A 26,550-nucleotide genomic window follows, 5' to 3' on the forward strand; every position below is an offset into this window, starting at 1 on the left:
TGTTTAAGTAGTAAAGAATAGCAAAATTCTCTGCTTTTATGGTTTCTCTCAGGTTGCAATGCTAAGAACTTAGCAAAGGCTAGAAGTTAAATCCACTCAGCCAAAACTCTCCTCAAACTGCTTGTGCGTGTGTGTATGTATGTGCATTTGTTTGTTTTACGTAGATTAGTACTTTGTGTTATAGAGTAGCAATAAACTTTTGTTTCGTTTTAAGATCCGTGTTGGTGTGTTGTGTGCTTTATAAGTTAATGCCTCAGCTTCAGATACTGCTACCTTGCTCATTAAATAATTAGATACTGTTTTTATATTGTTATTGTTGGCCACGTAATAATATAATACAGAATTGCTTTACACTAAACGTTCTATTTGCTGGACAAATACTTAAGTTAAGTGTAAGCTTTAAATAATTCTATGTGAATCATGTTCGAATCTTTGATTCGAATCCCCAAAGTTTAAACATGATTTAAACCAAAGAGCTGATTCTTACAATAATAAGTTATTAAATTAAGGGTATTGATCTTGTTTTATGATTTTTGCTTTCATAATACCCTATCTAACCATAACGTAACCATTTAACTAATATCTTTACTTTAAAGTAGCCTTTTTTGACACACAACAAAATCCTTACAAAAAAATTAACATCTCCCACTGGACTAACTCCAACAAAGAGTTAAAATAACACTGGACCAGAGTTTTGGTCCAGCTTCATTTATTACCAGAGTTGTGGTCCAGTGCTGAGTGAACAGAAAATAATGAACTCCAGCTGTTAAAAAACAGAATTGCTGAAGAAAAACACAAAACTACACCCTTAAGCCCTGCTGTCCACACAAACATGGATATTATCTAAATTGCACCTTTTTGCAGGTCACTGAAAACCAAAATTTTTAAAAAGCACCAGGGTCTGTGTTTTTTTCGATCATTTAGGAAGAACGATTTTTTTTACAAAAATACAGACGTTAGTGTGGACATGGCCTTAGGAACTCAACTAAAAACTCAACAAATCTCTCAAAATCTCAGCTCAGGATCATTAAACAACTCCGCAAACAAATAATCAGCAGCTTCATTTATTACTAAGCTGTCTGACTATTTCTGTTAGATGTCTACAAAAGTCTATAGTAAAATTTACTGAAAATATTTGTTTTGTTAGATGACATCATTGTGGCATGTATTTACTTTTGTGCATTTACATCAGTATTTACTTTACTTTTTGACTTTATATAATTTTTTTCTTTGACTTCTCTAACTCTGTGGTGTGGGACCAAATACTCTCTACCCTTGGGATTTTGCCATGTTTTCATTTAACGTTGACAGTAGTCTGTTGGGGAAACTAGTGTGTGTGTTTAATCACTTTAAGACAAATGGATTAGTTCTTTATGTTTTCATATTTATTAAATTATATTAGGTAATTTTCGGGAGGGTTCATATCAAATGGCTTTCTAATTTTAATGACACTTAATGTGTTTACGAATATATATTGATCTTTTGAAAGCATTTGTTTTGAGTTAGAATGCCAAATGTTCTCCTCCTATTTAAAATTTACATTAAAGGGTTCTTGCAACATATTTGCCCACCGTCAACTATAATCGCAGCATATTCAAATGTGATTTTCTTGAAAAAAATTAAATTAAATTAAAACCTGGAGAAAATAAAGAACACTTTTAACAAGGCTATATGCATGAAACCATTGAGAAAAAAATGGCACAAATAAATAAAATGTATTTTTTTTAATAAATAAAATGTTAAATGTTTAATAAATAAATATTTTTTGCTTATTGTATGTAGTTTCGAATTCTTAATTATTACTCATAATTGATTTTATTACTATTATCATTAATAATAATAACAACAACAACAACAATAACAGTAATAATAATATTAATAATAATAATAATAATTATTATTATTATTATAAAGTAAAAATAATAGCAATAATAATAGCAATAATAATAATAATAATAATAATAATAATAATAATAATTAGACTGATTTCTGAAGGATCATGCGACTCTGAAGTAATGAAATTTACTGGAATAAATTATGAAATGAAAGGCACTGAGCCGAAAAGAAAATAAACAAATTAATAAAATAAAAAAATATATATAAATTAAATTATAAACTACATTTGAACAATTATTTTATAGTGCAATAACATTTCACAATTTTACAATGTGTACTGTATTTTCGGTTAAATAAATACATTTTTAAAACATTTAAAAATGCTACTGACCCCAAATGGTAGTGTATCTGAATCATACCAAAATCATGCTAAAAGGGAATGCAAGGGTGAGTGTGGAAAGCTGCTTGTGCGCTAGCTAGCAAAAGCAAACCTTGAAACGTCAATGGCGATCTGGTGTGTGAGGTCACATGATGTGCTCCCTCTGGTGTGATAATCTTAACAATATCTCAGTGTTTGACACAACATGATTTTCATTTTCTCTCATCAGATTTGAGGGAAGTAAATCTGTAAAGATCTACTGTAGAAGTGTGTGCTGCAACCAGATTTCATATCAGCCAGGAATTAAAAACTCCTGTTGACGGAGCATGGCTTAACGGGATAGTTCACGCAAAAATGAAAATTCTGTCATCATTTAGTCACCCTTTACTTGATTCAAACCTTTAACTTTCTTTCTTTTGTTAAACACCATTGCTAAATTAACAAATAACTGGTCATCTTTGGAACAACCACAAATTAGTAGTAATGACTTCATGATTTTTTTCAGTCATAAAATAGAGGGCTTCAGACAGAAAATAGAAGATGTTAAACTTTCTGCACTGAATTATACTTCAGAACCAGCTCCTGTTTATCTAACCAACCTTCTGTCTCGCTACAATCCAACCCGCTCTTTAAGATCTCAAAACTCAGGGTTTCTGGTAGAACCTAGAATAGCACCAATCAAGTGACACACACACATAAGCATCACACACACACACACACACGCGCACGCACACACACACACACACACACACACACACACACACACACACACACACACACACACACACACACACACACACACACACACACACACACACACACAGCAACAAACAAGCTAAATGCAGCATCACGCCGTCTTATTCACACACACACATACGCGTGCTTGCTCGCACTGGAGTCGGGGGCAATATTGCTAGACGGCCCGCTCCCGTCCAAAATTAAACCAGTTACCGGCCACTCCCGCGATTTATTGGGCATTTATTCCCGCGGCACAGAAATCTGGTTCAGCGAGAAAGCAGACCTCTAGCCTGAGCAGCTGCTGTGGTGGTCTTGGAGGAGTAGAGAGCTGACATCCAGCGTTCTCCAGCATCTAGATTGCAGCTCTGCACAAGTCGTTTGGCCATAGGAGAAATAGTCATGCCCAAAAGAGCCTGGTTGTGCTCTACGTTTTTTAAGTCTTCATTTTCAGTTTTTTCCTTGCCACTGTTGCCACTGGCTTGCATGGTTTGGGACCTGTAGAGCTGCGCATCGATAGATTTACTCCTCAGTGTTTAATATTAAACCACACTGAACTGAGCTAAACTGAACTTAAACTCTGAAAACTGAACTGACACTGTTTTAATTTACTATGAAATACTGTGTAAAGCTGCTTTGACACAATCTACATTGTAAAAGTGCTATAGAAATAAAGGTGAATTGAAATGAATTGAATTAAACACAAAACACCTGTAACCATAGTATTTTCAGAGGTCAATGGCTACTGTATTTCAGCTTAAATTCTTTAAAAATCTTCTTTTGTGTTCAACGTTTAGTCAAGTTTGTATTATTATTTTAGTTAACCAATGACATTAATAGAGTGTTTATTCAGATCTACGTGGTGTTAAATAATGTTCTCAAAACACTATTAATGCATTCATATTCATCCCTCTCTCCGTTTTGAGACATTACTGCTCGTTTCAGAATATACATTAGTAGTGTGGCCTAAATCTTTTAAAGTTACTGCAAAAATGTGCAACATGTACAAAAAATAAAATGAAAAAACGTAAAAGCAAACTTTCATAATTTCACAATTTATTGGAACCTTTTTGGCTGAACATTATTTATTATAATGTTGATTTAATAATAATAATAATAATTAATAAAAAAATATATATATTTTTATAGTACTTTTCTGGACACAAGCGCTTGACGTATTTATGGAGGGAATCTCCTCTACACCACCAGTGTGCAGCATCTACCTGGATGACATGACGGCAGCCATATTGTGCCTGACTGCACGCCACACACCAGCTGATTGGTGGAGAGGATACAGAGTGATGAAGCCAGTTATGGTATAGGGATGGTTAGGAGGTCAGTTTGGCTAGGATGCTGGGGTTAAACCCCTACTCTTTTTTTCGAAGGACATCCTGAGATTTTTAATGACCACAGAGAGTCAGGACCTCGGTTTAACATCTCATCTGAAAGACGGCGCTTACTGAGCAGTATAGAGTCCCCATCAATATACTGGGGTGTTAGGACCAGGTCTTAATTTGTGCCGGAACAAGCCGGATCCGGCACCTCTGAAATCTGATCCGGCACCTCATTTTACTGATCCCCCTTCCCAACCGCCCTTCTATCTCGTCCGATGTTCACTTTCGCTTTATTCTGCAACTCCCCAACCCTCTTTATATAAAGAAACACCCGCCCCGCTCACTATCGTTCACAACACTCCTCCGCCATCCACCGCACCAACACCCTCCCGCTCCCCACTTTCATGGGGGACACCTCTCCATCCCTAGGTAAAATGCCGGATCCGTTACCCCAATCTGTTCCAGGACCTCGCAATTTACAAATTAAGCACTGGTTAGGACCCACACAAGCTGCAGGTTTAGCGTCCCCTGCTGGCCTGACAAACACACTTCAGGCAGCAACCTAGCTTTCCCATGTAGTCTTCCATCCAGGTACCGACCAGGCACAGCTTCAGTGTGATCATGTGAAAGTTGCAGAGAGAGTCGGGGATTTGATATAAACTAACTGTATTTTGATTTTCTGGGCAATCACAAGTTGGCCAAAACAGTATTAAATGGAAGTCATCATTAAACTCGCATCCAAATATTCGAAAGTGTGATGCACTGAAAAAAAATTATTTTGCTGCTTAGTTAAAACTACTTACTTAAAAAAGAGCTGAAACAAAACATTTCTTGAGATTTTTTTTGGACAACTTAATTGTTTTATGTTCAATCCACTTAAATTTGTTAACTTATTTTATTTGTGTTGGGAAAACAGGAATGAATTGTGTGGAATCCTGCATTTTTTACAGTGTGTTAGAATTTGTAGTATGTGCTGTTTCACAAATTAACAAAGAAGTTATAAACAAATATTATTTTCTTTTATGGTGTTTTGACAATTCTGAGAAAGAATCTTCTGATAATGTTCTGACATAAAAAAAATAAATAAATAAAAACAGATTAGGAACATGATACTCCCATAATGTTAACAACATTGAAATAAACATTAGCCCCTTTCACACATACAGACCTATGTGTGAACAGGTCCTTTTTGAAAATACCGGTAAATTCGTTCTGGCTATTTTCCGGAAAGAGAAGTTGTAACATTACCGGCAATTTGCCGGAATGCTGCGCTGTGTGAATGCAGAAGGAAGATTCCCGTTATAAGCGCGTGCACGTCTAGAACGTGATGACGTGAGACGTCTGCTTTAGCCAATCACAACAGTCAGACGCATTCACGTCTGCGCGGTTTGTGAGGATAAAAGCCTTTGAATATTTTTCCAGACACATTTAGCTGCTAGAAGTTAGTCAGATCACGTTTATATGTTCTTCTTAATGCCAACTGTGTAAATAATCATCGATGAGATGCTTATGATAAGCCGTTGTTTGTTTACCTTCAAGCTTTGCGTGCGCCTATGAGCGCCTGCACACGCACATATTATGAACATCTTGACATGCGAAAGTGATCCTGAGAAAGTTGTTCACAATATTGATCATCCACAGAGTTTGTAATTTAGTCAAATGTTTACAAATACAAGCGCAGCCGTTTAAAGCTCATTTGTGGTGAATGATGTCAGAATTTACCGGTATTTTGGAATGGATGTGTGAACGGTCTTTTCTGGAAAAATTCCGTAACGTCCTCGCCTGTGTGAACAGCGCTTTTTTCAATATACCGGTAAAGTCGTTCCGGAAATTTTCCAGAAATTTACCGTATCACTGTGTGAAAGGGGCTATTGCCTCAATATTCACATAAGCAAAAAGCTTACAACTGTTTAAACGATTTTAAAATGAGCAAAGATTACATTTCTGATCTACCCTGTGAATCTTACCCCTGTGTCAGGATATGTTGTCCAGCCGAGTTCAGCGGTGGACTCTGAAGTGTCCAGCAGCATAACTGTGAGACAGAGAAGCAGAAAGAGACAGTTCATTAGTTGTTTAAAGTAATAATTACTTCCATCATTATCTTATTTAAACTAAGTCAACATAAACTAGAAATTCTGATTGTTAAATCCTCTCCGGGTGAAATAGCATTAAATTATTCATCAGGTCCTGATTGAATCATTAAAACATTCTGCTTTGCTAATTGCCGTGATCTCATGTGAGCGACAGCCTGCTGGAGGGAAGAAACACATCACCAGAAAAGAGGGAGTCGATGTCTCGTGCACATATGAATCATTTATTACAAACACTGCAGAGGCTACATTAAAAGTCAGAAGAGACTTGGTGACTTTAAACATCTGTACCTTAAGAACTATGACCATCTTAAATAAAAAGAAAAATCTTGGCTAACTTGTAAGACTAGTCTTAGCAGATTATGTAACTCGCCACAGTTTTCAAACTTTCACATTGAGCATGTTTACAAACTGTACGCTCTTATTTGCATATTTCAACAACACCTATGTTGACTGTTTCCTTGTGTGTTATTACTATTGGTGATTAACAAATTATCAAGTGAAAGCAAATATGAACAATATTGTTACAGAAGCAGAGATAAAGAAGAGTTGAGAGAGAAGATCTAGTTGGAGTTTAACACTAAATAAACTAAACCAAATGAGAGGAATCTTTTATAAATATTGAAATACCAGTGCTTGCCACTTGAAAGCATGGTTAAATAAACACACAAATGGTTAACTACGTGATTAACAAAAAACAATGTGATTTTTAACAATATTTTCATTTATTATAAAACTGTTATACACTTGTTCTGTTTAATGGGTTTTTTTTTAAGGTTGTTGAAGCAGATTCTCTTGTATGCTATTCACGAGCCCTGTGAACCCACTGGTAAAAGCTGCTCTGTTTCTTTCTCAAGTTTAAGTTCAGGTTACTTTATTGACATACTATTTTGTACAGTATTACCAAAGGATTTTAGTAAATGTATAACATGTGTCATATACAGCTGAAGTCAGAATTATTAGCCCCCCTTTGATTTTTTTTTTTTTTCATTTTTAAATATTTCCTAAATGGTGCTTAACAGAGCAAGGAAATTTTCACAGTATGTCTGATAATATTTTTTCTTCTGGAGAAAGTCTTATTTGTTTTATTTCGGCTAGAATAAAAGCAGTTCTTAATTTTTTAACAGCTATTTTAAGTTCAAAATAATTTGCTCTTTTAAGCTGCCTAGTTATCCTAATAAACTTAGTTAAGCCTTTAAATGTCACTTTAAGCTGTATAGAAGTGTCTTGAAAAATACCTCATTATGGCAAAGATAAAACAAATCAGTTATTAAAGATGAGTTATTAAAACTATTATGTTTGGAAATGTGTTGGAAAAAAATCTTCTCTTCGTTAAACAGAAATTGGGGGAGAAATAAACAGGGGGGCTAATAATACAGGGGGCAAATAATTCTGACTTTAACTGTATTAACGTCATCAAATTATAAAACTAATTAATAATTAATAATACAGCAAATGAGAAATAAATGGTAGAAAAAGGAAACATAAACAGACAATATCTCTGGTTATATCTGATTAAATTTGTACACATATTTCTACATACACCATCTCTACATATATTTAGCAGTTAGTTTAGATGTCATTTCTTCCTCTGCGAGTATATTATACAGTTTTTCTTCTTTAGATTAAAGAATATATTATTTAATGTTTCTCTTGCTTGCTCTTGTGGCTTTGTGCACGCAAGAAAAAAAAACTAGGCTTAAATAAAAATCTAATGCAAAAATGTGTACAATTTATGACAGCTTTAGAAAGCGAAAGCAAAAGATGAATCCTGGATATTTTATAAGATTTGCAAACCCCAGCCAGACGCATTGTTAAGTCCTAAAAAAAGGAGCGTCTCTGTGGGTCAATGCAGAGCATGTGGGAGTGTTGAAAGTACTTGCACACACAGAAAAAGTGGTACGAAACGTGTGGCTGAGAGAAGATTTTCAAATGGTTTATTGATCGCAGATCTTGTGCAGACACAAAAAAAGTGTAAAGGGCTGATAATAATAGTAAAAAAAATAAAAAAAAGTCACCAAATATGCTTGGCAGTTGTTAAAATACCTGGGCGGCCTGCCCAAGTAAACTCTATGTGCGGAAAGCACTGAATATATAAACAGTTGAAATCTGAATGATTATTAGCCCCTTTTATATATATATATATATATATATATATATATATATATATTTTTTTTTTTTATATTTGATAGTCCACAGAACAAACCATCATTGTACAATAACTTGCCTAATTACATTAACCTGCCTAGTTAACTTAATTAACCTAGTTAGGCCTTTAAATGTCACTTTAAGCTATATAGAAGCGTCTTGAAAAATATCTAGTCAAACATTATTTACTGTCATCATGTCAAAGATAAAATAAATCAGTTATTAGAAATGAGTTATTAAAACTATTATGTTTAGAAATGTGTTGAAAAAACCTTCTCTCTTTTAAACAGAAATTTGAGGAAAAAAATACAGGGAGGCTAATAATTCAGGGGACCAATAATTCTGACTTCAACTGTGCAATATATATAACTAACAAATGTGGGAAAATCCAACTGTGAGTCAACTTGTGAAAAAATGACATCATACTTTGAAACCATAACAGCAAATAAATACACTCAAACAAGGCAAAACATGCCTGGGATTTTTGGTTTATTACACACTGCGTAGTAAGCAATTATACAGGGTAGGCGAAAAGTAACTAGGAATTAAAATTTGGTAATAATGTCCTTATTTCTGAAACTGACTTTTGTGGCTGATGTGTGTACTATTGTTTTGCTTATTGCTGCTTGTGTTTGTTGCAAAATTACCACCAATTCAAAAATAAAGGTGTGAAACATTGCTTGACAAATGAATAATTCATGGCTAAAGGGTTAGTTCACTCATCCTCATGATATTTTTAACCAAACTCATAAGGCTTCCCTAAGTTTGTATTTAAAGGATGAATCTTTTTAAACAAACCTCTGATGCTTAAATGTTGAAAGTGGATCAGGTAAGTGAAACATTCTTTAAAACAGTTTTACAGGTCCATTTCCAAGACTAGAAATTGGCCCTAATATGATATGGTTGGGGCCAACAAATATATTTACTATATATATATGCAAGCTAACTAAATTGGCCAAGGTGTGTGTGTGTGTGTGTGTGTGTTTATGTGCGTGCGTGTGTGAATGAGAAACTGTATGACTTCACATAAATCAGAAACTAAGCCGAAGCAAAATGAATGAATGAATGAATGATATGGCTTGTTTTGACCATATTTGGAAGGGTTGTGAATATTAATGAGCTCTGCTCTGATGCTCAAACAGCTCATGTCAGTGCCTGAGCTGTGTTGAGGGTGAAATACAGGCTAATTTAAAATTTCTATTGTCTTGTCTAGACCAAAAAGCTGCCTGTAAATACCTGCGTGGGAGTGTGTTTCTTTCCACACACGCAGAAGGCAGTATCTGTTTTCTTGTTTACAATGGGAAACTGGAACTTTCGAATTGTGCATGCAAGTTTATACAAAGCAGGGTTCAGTAACATTTTCATAATAATTGTCAACCATCATAGAGGGATTTGCTCCAGCAAATATGTCTCATAATCTAATAATCCATGTAGTTTTGTGAAAATTTGAGAAATGTAGCAAAATTACAACCTGCCTCTCTATATTTCTTCTTGACATGATGTCACCTTAGAATTCTAAGGTTCTTTTTGACATTTTTGTCAAAATTGAGTTGACATATTCTTATTAAATGACAACTTATTTACATTATGGGATTTTTTATAAGTTGTTTACATTAAGACTTTTTATTTAAAAAAACAATTGTTACAAACATTCTGTTTGCTATGGAATGCAAAAACTTTGAAGCTCAACATCTCAAAATATTTCAGAATGCAGATAGAACCTTATAATTCCAAGGTGACGATGAATTGTTTACTTGCTATGTCACTTCACTACATCACATTCGATGTACATTTAGAGCACTTTCTTAAACCGGCAGCCCAATACTGACACTACAAACTGAATTGAGTCAACAAGCTCCAAAGTTAACCTGACAAGAGGCAAATAATTCATAATTATTCCAATTAACTATTAATATGGCTACTGTGTTTCCTAGTGAGATTGAAACGATAATATTTCCCTTTTATGTTTTCAACATACTATGTACTGAATGTGGGACTGTTATTTTGAAAACGGGAAAAGCTGTTAGGAAGTGTGAAGGCTGGGACACACCAAACCAACAAGCTGGACCAACCCTGACCGGTAAAGACCAACAACCAACCAACAGCTTGATGTAGGGCCGTGAGATTAATCAAAATCGCAGACTGCGATATGAAATATTTATTATTTAACTTCCCTTACCCAGAGCAAATGCATGACTGCCGTCTGTGTGTGACACTCTTACTAACCAATTGAGTGAGCACACTTACCTTCTGCCCAATAAGAATTGCGCAGTCAAACTATAACAAGTGGGATAATGGAGTCTGCCGCTTCAGAAGTAGTAATAGACAAATTAATACTAAAGAAAAACAGCACGTCGATAATATGGGAATATCTTGATTTCAAAGTCACAGACACGAAACAAAACCAAATTTGTAAGAGCTGTCGCAGAATTGTTGCCACAGCATGAGAAAATACAACAACCAGCACTGAAAAAAGCACAACAGGTGGCTATATGAGTAGTGACTTGCTAAAAAGTCAACTGAAAGTATTACCAATGACACACAATTTCATAGTTCTTTGCTAATATAAGTAGACATCATTTCAGTTCCTTTTTTAACTAACACTCACTGCATTTTAGCAGTAAGAAGCTACAATGCAGATTATTCAGCTGAACCTACAAAATTAAATTGCAATTAAAATCTAATCAAGTCACAAATATGTCAAAAAAAAACAAAACAAAAAAAAAACTCCCAACTAGATATTTTTTCCCAAATTGCACAGCCCTAGCTTGGTGTGTCCCAGCCTTCGCACTTCCTCAAAGCTTTTCCCCTTTTCAAAATACCAGTCCCACAAAGTACACAGTGTGTTTAAAACACATAAAAATAAGTCATTTAAGAAAATAAATCACTAAAGGCAACGCTATCATTTTATCATAACCTTATAATGTGGCACTAAGCTCTGAACTGTACTGTGCATTACAGTGGCAATATTGATCTATGTAAACAAAAACAACATAAACATTATACCAGACACTGTAAAAAGATTATTCCCAGCCACTAGACTTTTCTGTCCAGTGTCATCGAGTGACAGAATGTTGTGGGACTGCTATACTGGAGTTATTATTAGGGACTATATCAAAATTTAGTGGTTTTTATTTTAATGTTTTTTAAAGCATGACGGTACAAACCAAAAGTCATTATGAATGTATTAAAACATATGCTTGTTTGTTTGTGTTTTAAAAAAAAACCTTGGTTTTGAGTGTGCTCCTGAAAAATCTCTATTTCAAGGGGTATCTAGCCCTTCCCCTTAGACCTACTCCTTCAAGCTAAAGAGTGTTGGGAGACCCCTACCTCTTCACGTGAACAACTAAGGGGTAAAATTGGGATTGGGCCTTAAAAAATAAATAAATCTATATGATGTGAGCGGATTAACCCAAGTGCTTCAGAAGAGACGCACTCACTTTATAAAACCACTTCATAAGATGAAGAGATTTGATTTTAGGATGATCAATCAATAATATTTCAATATGAAACAAGAATCTCCTTAGTCATTGTAATTTTAGAAAGATATTTTAATGTAATACTTAAATACAAAATAAAGCTATTTTGGTTGTTTTGTTTTGGATTTTGTTTTGTTTACATCCCCAATATGAGTATTTTCATTTTGGGTTTAACTAACTAACTTTGCTTAAGTGTAAAAAAACCCAGCCCATTCCCACAAATGTAATATTATACATAGGAAAATGTATGATTTTTAAAAGAGTTGTGCGCCAAACCTTACCCAATTGAGAATGAGCAAAATGTACAGTATTAAAAAAACAAAAACAAATGAGAGTTCAAAAATCATACAAATTAGCCAATGAAAAAGTTACAAATTGTTTTGAGATTGTGTTGAAAAACCCTTACTGAAGCACAAGATCTCTTTAGCTCATGCTACACAACATATGATCATCATTGGGGGTTTTGCCAGAAAATAGAGTATCTAAATATTAAGAAACATTTCAGCACTCCACTGTGCGTCAACAGAAAAATACAAGACTGTCATCGGGAATGCATTGCTAAAATGAGCACGACACTGGAAAGCATCTGTCGACATCCAACATGAAAAATGCGCCACGGGCATAACTTACGTCAAAATCCACAAAACAATAAAGGCTGATATGACCAGAATGGGCCGCTGAGCTGTCCTTTCTCATCATATCATGGCTTGCCCTGACATTCATCTAATAAGCTGTTCGTCACCAACAGAGACAGACTACAACAATAAATAAATGAAAGCAGGAAATCCATCACACTGTTTACAAATGAATTATTTCTCCTTCATGTTTATTTAATAGCACCTATTTTTCCAGATGAGGAGCAGCGGAGCTCAGACTCCTCTGGGGCAGCGTGAAATGGGCCAAACCCTCACGTAAAGAACTTGGAGTCTCCTTAACCCAAACTGAGCAAACACCAAACAAGCACAGTCATTTAAAACACTGCCACAGAACGCTCACACAAACACACACAGCTGGCACAAATACTGAGGATAAGAGTGTTTTTAATTCAGCCTCCCCCCTCCTTCCGCTATTTGCCCTTAAAACCACGAAACTGATATTATTCTGTGGCTTACACTAAATCCAGGCCTCCATCTCTATTGCGCTTGTGCGTAAACAGATTTTTTTAGATTATGTTCACAGATGGGAACCCCGCAAATCTGTCCGCCAATCTATCATTCCCGTCCTGTCTGTCTCTCTGTGTTTGGTTCTTATCCATCGCTTCTGCTCCTCCTGAAGACAGCGTTGCCTTCGGCGTGTTGGACTGGGATTTGGGAGAGCTTTCGTTTTTTTGTTTTTTTTTGTTTGCTTTTAGTAGATAGTGAACGTGAATTGAGGGCACTTTTATAACTGTGTGTTTGGCAACGTTGTGCTTTTAAATGATTATGCATTTCTTAATACTAAACATAAGTACTGGAACAGTGTGGCTAAAAGGCAGAGCGTGTGTTTAGTATTAAACACAGTCATCAGAAACGGGTGCATGATAACGGACTATACAAATGATTTTTGTAAAGGTGATTAATATAATATAGAAATTAACAAATTAAAGAACATACAAATATAATAATGGTAAATATGGATGTAGTTTGACGTAAAACATTGGTTTTTTAAATGTTTTTTTAAACAGACTGTATGATAAATAGAGACAGAGTGCATTTAGACCACGTCGACACTGAGGGGAAAAACAATCCAGCCTGCTCCATTGACTTTCTATTGCGGGAGGCTGAGTCCCTGTCATTTCTAACTTGTAACACAAAAACAGGACAATGCCCAAAAGCTGCTGTGTGACATGGTGCACAGCAAACAAGTTGAAAAATCCCAGAACTATGCTTTTATAAACTACCGAAGTGTAAAATCCACCCTTTAAGGTGACCAATGTGTATATAGGCAAAAGACGTGAAGCATCAGCAGGAAGAATGGGTGAATCGTGGTTTCCTGAATCTCAGATCAGCAACATGTGCAGTAAATATTTTTTTTACTGGAAAGTCAAAATTTCAATTTTATATATTATATTACAAGGCGACACAGTGGTTCAGTGGTTAGCACTACGTCCTAACAGCAAGAAGATCAGTTGGAATTTTTGCATGGAGTTTGCATGTTCTTCCTATGTTCGCATGGGTTTCCTTCACAGTCCAAAGACATGCACAGGTGAACTGAATAAACTAAATTGGCCTTAGTGTATGTGTGTGAATGAGTGTGTATAGATGATTCCCAGCACTGAGTTGCAGCTGGAAGGGCATCCGTAGTGTAAAACATATGCTGAATAAGTTGGTGGTCCAGTGCATTGTGGCGACCCCTGATGAATAAAGGGACTAAGCAGAAGGAAAATGAATGAATGAATGAATACTATACTACTTTATTACACGGCTGTCTGGAATACCTGCTTCTGATCTGACTCTGGTCAGTCGTGACATTCACAGATTCAAACTGCTGAAACAAACAACGCAGGTTCATTGAGGTACTTCAAATCATCTCGACTATGAGTAAATACAGGACGTTCATATCCATATGCTTGTCTGTCTCTGCTGCTGTTTGGTGCTATCTTGAGACTGAACAATATGTAGGTTAGTGTTAGCTTCACTCAGCCATGTTTGTTTCTGTCAGCTTTGCATTTAAATAAAAGAATTAAGAAAATATTTACGCTCAAATAATGTTTTGTGGCAAGTAGCTGTGTAATAAATGGGAAAAAAGTATATCTAGTCTGTTATTTTCACAGAATAAAGCTATTCAGTCTTATTCAGTCTTATTAGTTAAAAAAAAAAAGATAGCAATGAACGTTAAAGCAAAGAGCTTAGAATGACCAAGAGGCGACACTCAATAGAACGTTCCAATGCAACAGCAGTGCCCAGCAACAGCTCCGGATTCTGCCATTTTGGAGTGAATGCGATCGGCTGTCCACTGGATCTTATTGTTGTTGTGATGGCAAGCAGCTGCTTTATTTTTTTTTTTATTTATTTAAAGAGCATTAAAGCTGAGATATAACCTGAAAGACGACAATACAACACTTACTATGACAATAATCAGCACTTTTAATAGTTTTTACAGACTTATAATATGCTGTTGTTCTATTAGAGATTTCATTCCAAAATGGCCACCGCGTCATCTAGTGGTTGTTTCCCAATTCGCACTAGAGTGTCGCCTCGTGGGGATTCTTTGCTCTTTGGTTAAAGTGAGTTTATCTCAGTGGACGTGGCCTTCAGATTATGATGTGCTGCACTCTGGCTCTATTAGGCACCACTTAAAGTTTTGTTAAAAAATAATAAAAATAATAATTGATAAATAATATAATGGATATTTTAAGATAAATTATCTGGTTGAAGCACTGATTGAGTGATAACCTAACCGTCGAGTAAATTGTAGTATGTACAATAGACATTACCTGACAAAAGTCTTGTCATTGATCCCAGTTGCAATAGCAACAAATAGTAACTTGACTTCTAGTTGATCATTTGGAAGTGGCAGAATGTAGATTTTTCTGATGAATCTGTTGAACTGCATCCCAATCAACACAAATACTGAGAAGACCTATTGAAACCCGCATGGACCCAAGATTCTCACAGAAATCAGTCAAGTCTGGTGAAGGATAAATCATGGGGAACTCTGTGAGTCCTGCAAGACTTTATACATTCATTCATTCATTTTCTTGTCAGCTTAGTCCCTTTATTCATCCGGGGTCGCCACAGCGGAATGAACTGCCAACTTCTCCAGCACAATTTTACACAGCGGATGCCCTTCCAGCCGCAACCCATCTCGGGGAAACAGATAACTTTATAAATAGGTTATCTGAGTCATGGCAGAGATGTATGAATGCAGTGCTCCAAGCACATGGGAGTCATAAACAATATTAATTATTTTTCCCACAATGACTTTTTCTACACTGTACATTATTTCTGCTAAGTGACAAGACTTTTGTCTAAGCAAAGTCAGACATTACTGTCCTAATTAAATAATTCAAAATCAAGGCATGATCAAATTTTATTTTGGTAAAATAAGCGTAATCTAGAGGCCTTTGCCTTACATTTAAGACACTTCTGATACCAAATGATCAACTAGAAGTGAAGGTTTTACTTGTAGTTCCTAAAACAGGCAACAAAACATTTGTAGTGCAAACCAAAAACCTTGATTCTGAATAAATCAAAGCAAATAATCCTTTAAAAAACTGTCAATTATTATTTTTATAAATATTGTATAAGTACGTTATATATTCCCCTTATTCCTGAACACAATCTTAAAAGCAGGTGAAATTCATGTTATTCAGCATGTTTATGGCTTCAGTCACTCTATAAAGCAGCAGTTAGTATGTTGCCTACAGGCTTTTTTGAATCATCAAACCCAAGTGCTGCAGAAAAGTTTAATTACTTAAACTGACTTAGTTTGGTTTTTGCAATTAGTCAGTTAATTACTCACAAGTTAAAGTATATCCACAAGAACATTTATGTAAATACTTCACCGCTAAGAAATGCATCTGTCAGCTCTTTATTTTTTCTTTCTTTTTAAATTGTATTTCATATGACCAAACCATAAAATTCAATGCCAATAAAAGCCACTTTATAAACAACAACGTTTTACTGTCAAAAATTTATCCCAAAAAGATCCCATAACACAATTTGAAAGCATAAATATAAGAATAGCACCCTAGACTTCACCATATTATATTACATATTTGATTTTTATATAATAAACAGTTCTGACTGTGTCGAGTCACCACTTTATGCCCATTATAGATCTGTGTCCTGAAGCTAAAGCAGCACTTTAAACAAACACATGAACATTGGACACAAGAGCTAATGTGTATGCTGACGCAAATCATTTCAAAACTCTCGCACACGTAAGACAAGCACACTGACATATAAATTCATCATTAATCTTTGACCCTAAACAATACATTTTTATATGCAAGTATAGTTTTTTTTTTCTTTGACACACTTTCAAATGCACACACAAACAGAGCGAGATTGAGAGAGAGAGAGTGTATAATCACTCTCTCCCCAGGGAGCTTGTCCTTTTGACCTAATTATATACAGGATGAATTATTATGACTCAAATTATCCTATTGTTCCTTTTTAAGTTGAAAAATTGTTATGGGTTTTTATTCTCTATTCTTTTTTTTATGTTAAGCTGCTTTGACGCAATCATGGTAAAAAGTGCTATGGAAATAAAGATGAACTGAATTGAATGAAGTCAAATACGTTCTTCATTGGCATGAATGATTCCAAAAAGAACCAACAATTAGGATTTTGGAACAAAAGCTGTAAAATTTACGATAAAAAAACAGGCAGTTGTGATTGGTAAACCATAAAAACATATCAAACAACTTTTCCCACAGGCAGAGAAGCAGACAGATAGATAAAAGATGCACAATGCCATTCACAAAGCTACAAATACCATTGTGGTTAAAGACATAAAATTAAAGTAATGGAATAAATATTACTTATCAACATTAGATAATCAACATTAAAACTCTAATGTACATAATTAATAGGGAAAAAAAAAACCTAAATAAAAAAACTATAGTAACGTTTGATGGTCCAATTGAGTAGTAGACTGTCTGCTTAATATCTGTTGAAACTGCTCCTTCAACAAACGTTTAGCTGACTTTAAGAAACTTAGCAAGTACATGTCAACTTACACTAACCCTAATGCAGAGTTCAAAATGCATGATTTTGAAAGTAGTCGTGTCACAAATGTTTTTACACTGCATGACTATCTGGACTAGCATTTTGTCACTGCTTTGTTTAGACTGCAAGATGGATCGGCAACAGGGGCTTTCACATTGCATAACTTTACAATAGGAAGAATTGTAGACAACTTCGTCCAAGCTACGTCTCACAAGCAAAAACACGTAGTATATATTTTTTTTATTAACGAGAAAGAAGCCTTTAATGGGGTAAAAAAAAAAAAGTACATATTTGGTCACCTGGGTTTAAAGGGAATTGGCAATTTTTCCTCAAGTTTCTTTTTTGACCCGGTTGTGATACTGCTCAGATGACACGTTAAACAGACAACGGGTGCTCCTGTAAAATTTCCACTAGTTTTTCCTCCATTTCTTGGGTCCAAATAAACTAAAAATGAGCCTTTTTAACCTCTCCCCTCTTTTAACCTCTTTTAACAGCCTCCCGCTGGCCTGCAGGTACACACACTAGTGAATGCTGTTCTCTCATTGGCTGTTGGTAATCGCCAATGTTATTTTCAGTCAAAACTCATCTCACACAGCATGATTTGAATCGCTGACAGCTCCAGATATTTAGCATGCCAAATATCTTACATGTAACTTAAACTCAACAAAAGAACCATCAAAATAAAGTGTAACCGTACTGTCAACAAAAAAGCATAAAAATTAGGTGTCATGCAGGGAATTCTGGGATAATCAATCTATGATTATTCACCATACATAATATATTAAGGTAGGGGTTCCCAAACTTTTAAGCCTGCGACTCCTAAAATAGCATTGCCAGTGACTCACAACCCACCAATATCCTCTGAGGTGGTTATAAACAAACCTTGCACACAATGGCGTACACATACCAATAGACCAAAGTCTATTCATCACTTAATTTTGAATAACGTCTCTACGAAACTATCTTCCATGTTCAGTTGTGGACAGTTTTTGTTTTTAATGTATGTGAATGCTGTAAAGGTGTCTGAAAGATTAACCTGGTGCCATAAAATCAATGTGTGATGTCTTTAACATAATGAAATCACCCAACACTCTCAGAAAAAAAAGGTAAAAAGGTTCCTTGAGGTACAGTTTTGTATCTTTGTAAAAGTTGTTCCTTATATGGTGCAGAAAATACCTCTTATGATACTGTTCTGTACTTTTTATGGTACAATTTAAATAAAGGTACACAACTGTTCTCATAAAAAGGTACAAGGTTGGACAATTCCTTTATTACAACGTCTATGAAAATGAATATTACTGGAAAGGCAAAGTGATTTTATGAATAATTTCTATATTAAAACATGAATCATGAAAACAAGAAACTCATGAACATTAATTAGGTTCTATAATACAAAACAACTGGTAAAATATAAAACTATAGGTGTTGTAAAAAAAACATTTAAAGGCATTTTTGATAAACATTTGGTAAGCCTTTTCTGATAAATACATTTACATTACTGATATCCACACATTTTGGCGTTTGCTTTTCACTACGCATGTACATTTTAGTTTCCCATGGTACAAATCATGTCTTTAAAAGGTACAAACTGCAATGGCACAAATTTGTTTCTTCATCTTAAGGTACAGTACATTTTTGTTCCATAAACAGGTACTGCCCCAGTAACAAGGGTTTGTACCTACTGTACTTTGGTACAACATTGTACTATTTTTCTGAGACTGCAGGGGTTGCAAAATAATTGAAAGGCTGATGGCTTTTTGTTTGCATGTTGTTGTTATGTAATGTAACTAGTTGATAAAATTAATTAGATTTTTAAAAATCACCCAGCAGCCTCCACTCATTGTCCCATGACCACCCCCCACCCCTCTGGAGTCCCGACCCCCACTTTGGGAAACCACTGTATTAAAGAAACTTAGGCCGTACTCACACTAGGTACAGTTGCCTCGAACCGGGCCAAAGCACGCTTGTCCCCCCCCCCGTCTCCCCCGACGGCCCGCGCTCACACCATAAACCGGCTTCGGCACGCTTACGTCATCGCTGCTGCGCTGTTCAGTGAGAAGCGCTCTCTCATTTAGCAGCACAGTGGAGATTTCTCTAGTTATATCGTTTCAGTTGTTTGATATGCTGTCAAATATTTCGCCAAACAGTCCTTAGGGATGCGGGGACACGCAGTCAGATATTTCGCTGAACAGATACGCCATATTTGGCGCTCATAAACAATCATTAAGCTCTCGTGCTGCAGGAATGAGAAGGTCTGCTGAAGGTGCGCAGCTGTCGTGCAGTGAGGGGTTTGCGTCTTTAATAAACTACAGCAGTTTGCATTCACTGAACAGTAAGAATGATTAATAAATCCATATGAAACAGTCCCTTAAAAGTCACGTCTCGCTTTCAGTTTCAGGCTTTGGCGTGTTTTGCACTCACACACAAGCGTACTGCGCCAAAGCCCAAGTGAACCGCGCTCAGGCACACCTCTTCCAACCGGGCCAGGACCGGCTAAGTGAACCGTGCTTGAGCCCGATTCAGCGCGCACACACTTCTCAAACAATCCAGGAAATGGGCCTGGGCACGGTACGGATGGCATAGTTTGAGTAGGCCCTTACTGTTTATTTAGACACTCACTAGCCACTTTATCAGGTACACCTTACTAGTACTAGGTTGGACCCCGTTTTGTCTTCAGAACTGCCTTAATCCTTCGTGGCATAGATTCAACAAGGTACTGGAAATATTCCTCAGAGATTTTGGTCCAGATTGACATGATAAGAACAGGCAGTTGCTGCAGATTGATGCAAGTTTCCCGTTCCACCACATCCCAAAGATGCTCTATTGGATTGAGTCTTGGGGACTGTGGAGGCCATTTGAGTACAGTGAACTCATTTTCATGCTCAAGAAACCAGACTGAAATGATTTGTGCTTTATGACATGGTGCGTTATAGAGATCTGCGCGGGACTAAATTTTGAATCCCGCTCCCGCCCGCACCCGCCAGGTTTTAGCCCGAACCCGACCGCTCCCGCTTATATTAAGAATTTATTGTCCCGCTGCCCGACCCGCCCCGTTTTCTGCCCGCCGTGCCCGATCCCGCTAAAGAGCGGGGGAGAACAAAACCGAAAATCCCCCAGCTATACAGTCCAGACAGCCAAGCTGTCTGTATAAACACACACACACACAGAACCAAGCACACACACACACACAGACAAATCTCTCTCTCTCATACGCGCGCGCGCGCACTAACACACACACACAAGCACCAAGCAGACACACAGGCGTTTGCTGTTATATCAACTCAAAGGCTTGTAATACCATGTATCAAGTACCAATGTAATACCAAAAGGTTTTATATAAAGGTTTATAAATACTGAGTCGCGCCAGCTCCGGGCCGCAGCGCACATTACTCTCGGGCCGATTCCGGCGCGGATGCGGCAGCGTCGGCTAGCTTACGGCCGCCGCATCTGGCCCGATTGATTCGGGCCAGAATCGGGCAGTGAGTCCACAAGCATCCGGAGTCCGGCAGCCGGAGCCGGAGCCGGGCTGAGTGGTAAGTCTCTGGCAGGCGAGAATCTAGCCGGAACTGGCCCGAGTGTATTTTGCTACCTGGGAAAGCTCTCTCACTCTCTCTCTCTCTCTCTCTCTCATTCGCGCGCGCACTAACACACACACACACAAGCACCAAGCACACACACAGGCAAAGCTCGCTCGCTCGCTCTCTCTCTCTCTCTTTCTCTCTCATAGCAATATCCGCGATATTGCTAGACAGCCCGCTCCCGTCCCAAATTAAACCTGTTACCGACCGCTCCCGCGATTTATTCGGAAATTTATTCCCGCGCCGCAGAAATCTGGTCGGGTGCAGACCTCTAGTGCGTTATCCTGCTGGAAATAACCATCAGAGGATGGGTCCACTGTGGTCATAAAGGGATGGACATGGTCAGCAACAATACTCAGGTAGGCTGTGGTGTTAACACAATGCTCAATTGGTACTCACTAAAGTGTGCCAAGAGCATATCCCCCACACCATTACACCACCAGCCTGAACTGCTTATACAAGGCAGAAATGATCCATGCTTTCATGTTGTTGAAGCTAAATTCTGACCCTACCATCTGAATGTCGCAGCAGAAATTGAGACTCATCAGGCCAGGCAATGTTTCCAATCTTCTATTGTCCAATTTTGGTGAGCCTCAATTGTAGCCTCAGTTTTCTGTTCTTAGCTGACAGGAGTGGCACCTGGTGTGGTATTCTGCAGCTGTAGTCTATCCGCCTTAAAGGTTGGACGTGTTGTGCATTCAGAGAGGCTCTTCTGTATACCTCAGTTGTAACGAGTGGTTATTTGAGTTACTGTTGCCTTTCTATCAGCTCATACCAGTCTGGCCATTCTCCTCTGATCTCTGGCATCAACAAGGCTTTTGCGCCCACAGAACTGCCGCTCACTGGATATTTTATCTTTTTCTGGCCATTTTATGTAAACCCTAAAGATGATTGTGTGTGAAAATCCCAGTGGATCAGCAGTTTCTGAAATACTCAGACCAACCTGTTGTGTGTGTGTGTGTGTATTATTTGGTTTTCTCCTAAATAAGCTAATTTATTCTTCAATTATCAATGATTATTTAAAATAATGTTTGATTGTAATAGAAAGGTATGGGGTTTTGGGTTTTTGAAGAGCTTCTGTGCTTGTAATTTTGCATTATATTTTTTGTTTTACATTTGTCTTTCGTGATGTCATTATAGGACACCTTGAAAATTAGATGTTGCATCTCATTAGGTTATCCTTTAAATAAATTGAAATTGAAGTGTTCACTAATTTAGACAAATGGCTGAACAAAACTTGAGAAAAATAGTCCTTTTGTGTAGATCTAAAATGTTTAGATCTTTGAGTTCAGCTCATGAAAAATGGGAGCAAAAAATGTTGCATTTATATGTTTATCTCCAGAATTTCTTAATTGTCATTTCCATATGACCTTCCATCTGTTAGCACGGAATGAGCAGGGGACTGATTCTGGGTCAGGGATGTTCAGTAATTCACAGGGCCTGGGACAAAGTATTTGTATGTGCAAGTAGGCTATACCACAGAAGACCTAAAATGTCTCTTCACAGGAACTGACAGCGCACTTCACCGTTCAGTGAGTCTTGTCAATCTTCTGCCCTGACAGCCTTCATTCTCAGAGGGGTGGCTGACAAATGAATATGAATGAACTTGAGCGGTTTTACATCAGAAATTCAGGTTTCAGTTCATTTATATGGATACGGGAATACTGCATACAGGTATGGGTTTTAAAACCTTCAAGAAATAATTGCAATCCAATTTGAAAAATGCTGTGTAAAGCAGTTTTTAAAGTGTGCCTGTTATGCTTTTTTTCAGATGGTACCTTTCATGTAGTGTTAAGTGAAACCTTTGGCAATAAAGAAGGTCTGCAGAGTTTCAAAGATCAAAGTGCAATTACTGTCTCTCAGAAGAAAGAACTGATTTTAAACTTAAGCAAATCGACAGTTTGGTAAGGTTTGTATCAAGTTTGCATAACACTAGTTGTATAAAACACTTGTGCTTTAACCCTCAAACCTTGTAGTATTGTGAGTTTGATTGTTGTCAGAATGTTTAAAATGTGCTGTTTCTCGATTGCTGCACCAAAAGATCAGAACTCATCAGATGTAAATGTGATACAGCCAGTTTATTTCCACTGAAAGTCAGAATGCACAATCTGTCCAGTCAGTTTTAGAATAATAGAATCCCTGAATTCAGATTTTGCATAAAAATAGCTAATGCTGCAATGTTGATAGGAGTACATTTATTTTTATAGACAAACCGAGCTCTCCCCCAATGGGACCTTTTATATAGGGACACTTTGAGATTTATGCTTTTGCATGCAATGAAACTTTATCATGTTAAACTACAAGTGCCATTTAAACTGAGTTGCCTTTGAAAAATTAAAAGCTAACAATAAGCCTTGGCTCTCCATTTGTTATATAAAAATGCTGATAAAGTTAAAACTGACTTTTTCCAAAACTACATCATAAGTTAAGTAAAAGTGTTTATAAAAATAAAAAGAGAGAACTGCCTGTAGTTATCTTAATTCAAATCTTTCGACCGGATTTTAAATAAACTAGCATATTTTATAAAATAATATATATTTTAAACATCATTTATTTACAATACACAAATATCTTTACATATTAAAAATAAAGAATAAAATTGTAACAAAAATGATCATTTTCTACATGAATATAAAAACCACTGCCTCCATGCCTTTTTGATCTCGGGGGACTGTTTTCAGTTTATTCATGACAGTTTGCATTTGTATAATGTTATTATTATTATTATTGTTTATTATATGCATTTATTTGTTTTAATTGACCTTATTCTAAAATGCGGAAGTGCGCCTGTTTTCGCGATTGTCTTAGAACTTCCGATTCAGTCGCCTATGGGAGAAATGACAAGGAAAATTAAACGGCACAAAATGGCCAAACTACTTGCTCAACAAACAAATGTTTGCATGACTACACAGACCAAGTAGCATAATATAATAAGAAAATATTAAATTGCAACATCAAGCAGCGTAACGAGCAGTTGTTAATGTCAAAAAATGAATGGAAGTGAATGTGACCGGAAGTCGCGAGACAAAAAGATTCAAATGGCAGCGCCCACTCGTCAGCTGAGAATAAGGTGAATAAAAACAAGTTTAGATTTTTTCCACCTCTCGGGTTTTGAAGACGTATGCAACACTACATGGGGCATAAGAACGTGTGTTTGGATATAACTCTAATCACTGTTTTTTTAACTGAAAAAAAAAGTAATATCTTCTTATAATATTAGTAATATTTTCTAGATAAGTAAAACATATAGTCTTGTTTTAAGAAATACTATTCCAAAATTAAGCTATTTTTTCATTAAAACAAGCAAAATAATCTGCCAATGGGTTACGCAAAATAACCTTAAATCAAAAGGAAAAACTATTTTATTTGGCTTACTGTATTGGCAAATAATTTTGTTTAATTTAATGAAAAACTTAATTTAGGCATATTATTTCTTAATACAAAAACTTTTTTTTTTTTTTTTGCTTGTCTAGTTTCTAAGAGTTTTTAGATATTTGGACTAGAAACAAAACAACACATCTTAGTAAGAAGCATTTTTTGCAGAGATTGATTTTTAACATCAATAACCAGCAATCTATAACATGAGCTCATTATACAATTCCCTTAGAATTTAACAGTTAAGTTTTATCATTTTTTAATCCATTCAGCCGATCTGAAGGTCTGGTGGGAGCACTTTTAGCATCAGGGTAGTTGTAAAATGAGCCTATTTCCAAAAAAAAAAAAAAAAAAAAAAAAGTGGAGTGTTTATTTAAGCCATTGAATCAACACTTAGGAATCCACAAATTAATGTTTTGTGGAAATATATTAGAGGTGGTCCAGAGTGTATTTTTAAGACTTGGTTGTGTTTATAAGATGTTTATAAGGTGCTCACGATTCATTTGTAAAAAAAAAAAAAAAAAAGAAAAAAAAAAAAGAAAATCATGTTATTTTTTCATATATCTTACTTTGATTATTTACAGCTACTTGGCTAACATGAAAATGTTTTATTTTTTTAGTTCCTCCGAATGGCCCCAATTGGTCAGCCTACATAATGTACTGTGATTTGCAGATCTGCTCTACGTCACCAGGAAAAGTGTTATGCCTCTAATAGCATCCTGTGCCTCAGCTGTAAATACTGTCAGTCAGAGTAGCTGTTAGCTGTATCAGTTTGAGCCTGAATCAGACAGAAAATGAAAAGGGCACAGCTGAAGCTCACGCCTGCTCTCTAAAATAACATCTGACAGGTGTCTTTCACATATATTCTGAATAAGCATGCGTAATATGAAACATTCATATATCTATTGCGAGTGCATTATTGAAGATGTACAATGCAAGGAAAACGGCAGCATAGAGAGACACTGCACAGGGCTGGTGAAGATTGTGAGTGTTTACAGGGTTTTGACGTATAAATATTAATTTGTAGCTAAATTGTAAACGGTGCCAAACAGCACTTCCCATTGTTTAAATCCTTGTTTATGTCCTTGCTACAACATACCGTTAACGCTAGACACTATGCATGTAATAGATGAATTTTAACAAATAAAAATACTTACAGGTTGTATCTCACAATCCACAGCTTCTTCTATTATGGTTGGAGCTGCTCCTACTTTGAGGAGGTTTTAGCCGAATCCAGCAGTGAACTGGTAGATATTGTGAAAGCTATCCATTGTCAAATGCTAGAGCTATATATATATATATATATATATATATATATATATATATATATATATATATATATATATATATATATATATATATATATATATATATATATAYACACACACACACACACACATATATATATATATATATATATATATATATATATATATATATATATATATACATATATATATATATATATATATATATATATATATATATAAATACATATATACAGTTGAAGACAAAATTATTAGCCCCCTATAAAATATTTCATTATTTTTCAAATAACTCCCAAGTGCTGTTTAATAGATTAAAGATTTTTTCAACACATAATTTTTAAACATAACAGTTTATTCAGGAAGCTTCGAGTGTTTGTAATACAAACAGAAACACAATTATAAACTAAAATAAAAAAAGCTTGAAGGGCAAAATTATTAACCCTCTGATGTTAATAGTCAATAGTGTAACCCTTTTGCTTGATAACAGCCATCAGTCATTTATTGTAGCTCTCAACAAGTTTCAAGCATGTCTCCTGAGGAGTGTTAGCCCATTCTTCTGTAGCAAATCTCTCAAGCTCTTCCAGATTTGTTGGTCTTCTGGCATGAACTCTAGACTTCAGTGTCCCCCACAGATTTTCTATTGGATTCAAGTCTGGGCTTTGTGCAGGCCAGTC

The 26,550-nt window shown here is 36.0% G+C and overlaps 1 protein-coding gene across 2 annotated transcripts in view; it reads right to left on the minus strand.

The window, feature by feature from the left end:
- Positions 1-26,550, minus strand: part of ephb6 (eph receptor B6) — a 143,190-nt gene that overhangs the window by 87,901 nt on the left and 28,739 nt on the right. For both annotated transcript variants that reach the window (XM_073925915.1, XM_005173518.6), the window contains exon 2: positions 6,252-6,316. In XM_073925915.1, the coding sequence (XP_073782016.1) occupies positions 6,252-6,316 (65 nt within the window). The remainder of the gene's footprint in view (positions 1-6,251; positions 6,317-26,550) is intronic.

Source organism: Danio rerio, chromosome 16 (assembly GCF_049306965.1).
Source record: "Danio rerio strain Tuebingen ecotype United States chromosome 16, GRCz12tu, whole genome shotgun sequence".
Lineage (NCBI taxonomy): Eukaryota > Metazoa > Chordata > Actinopteri > Cypriniformes > Danionidae > Danio > Danio rerio.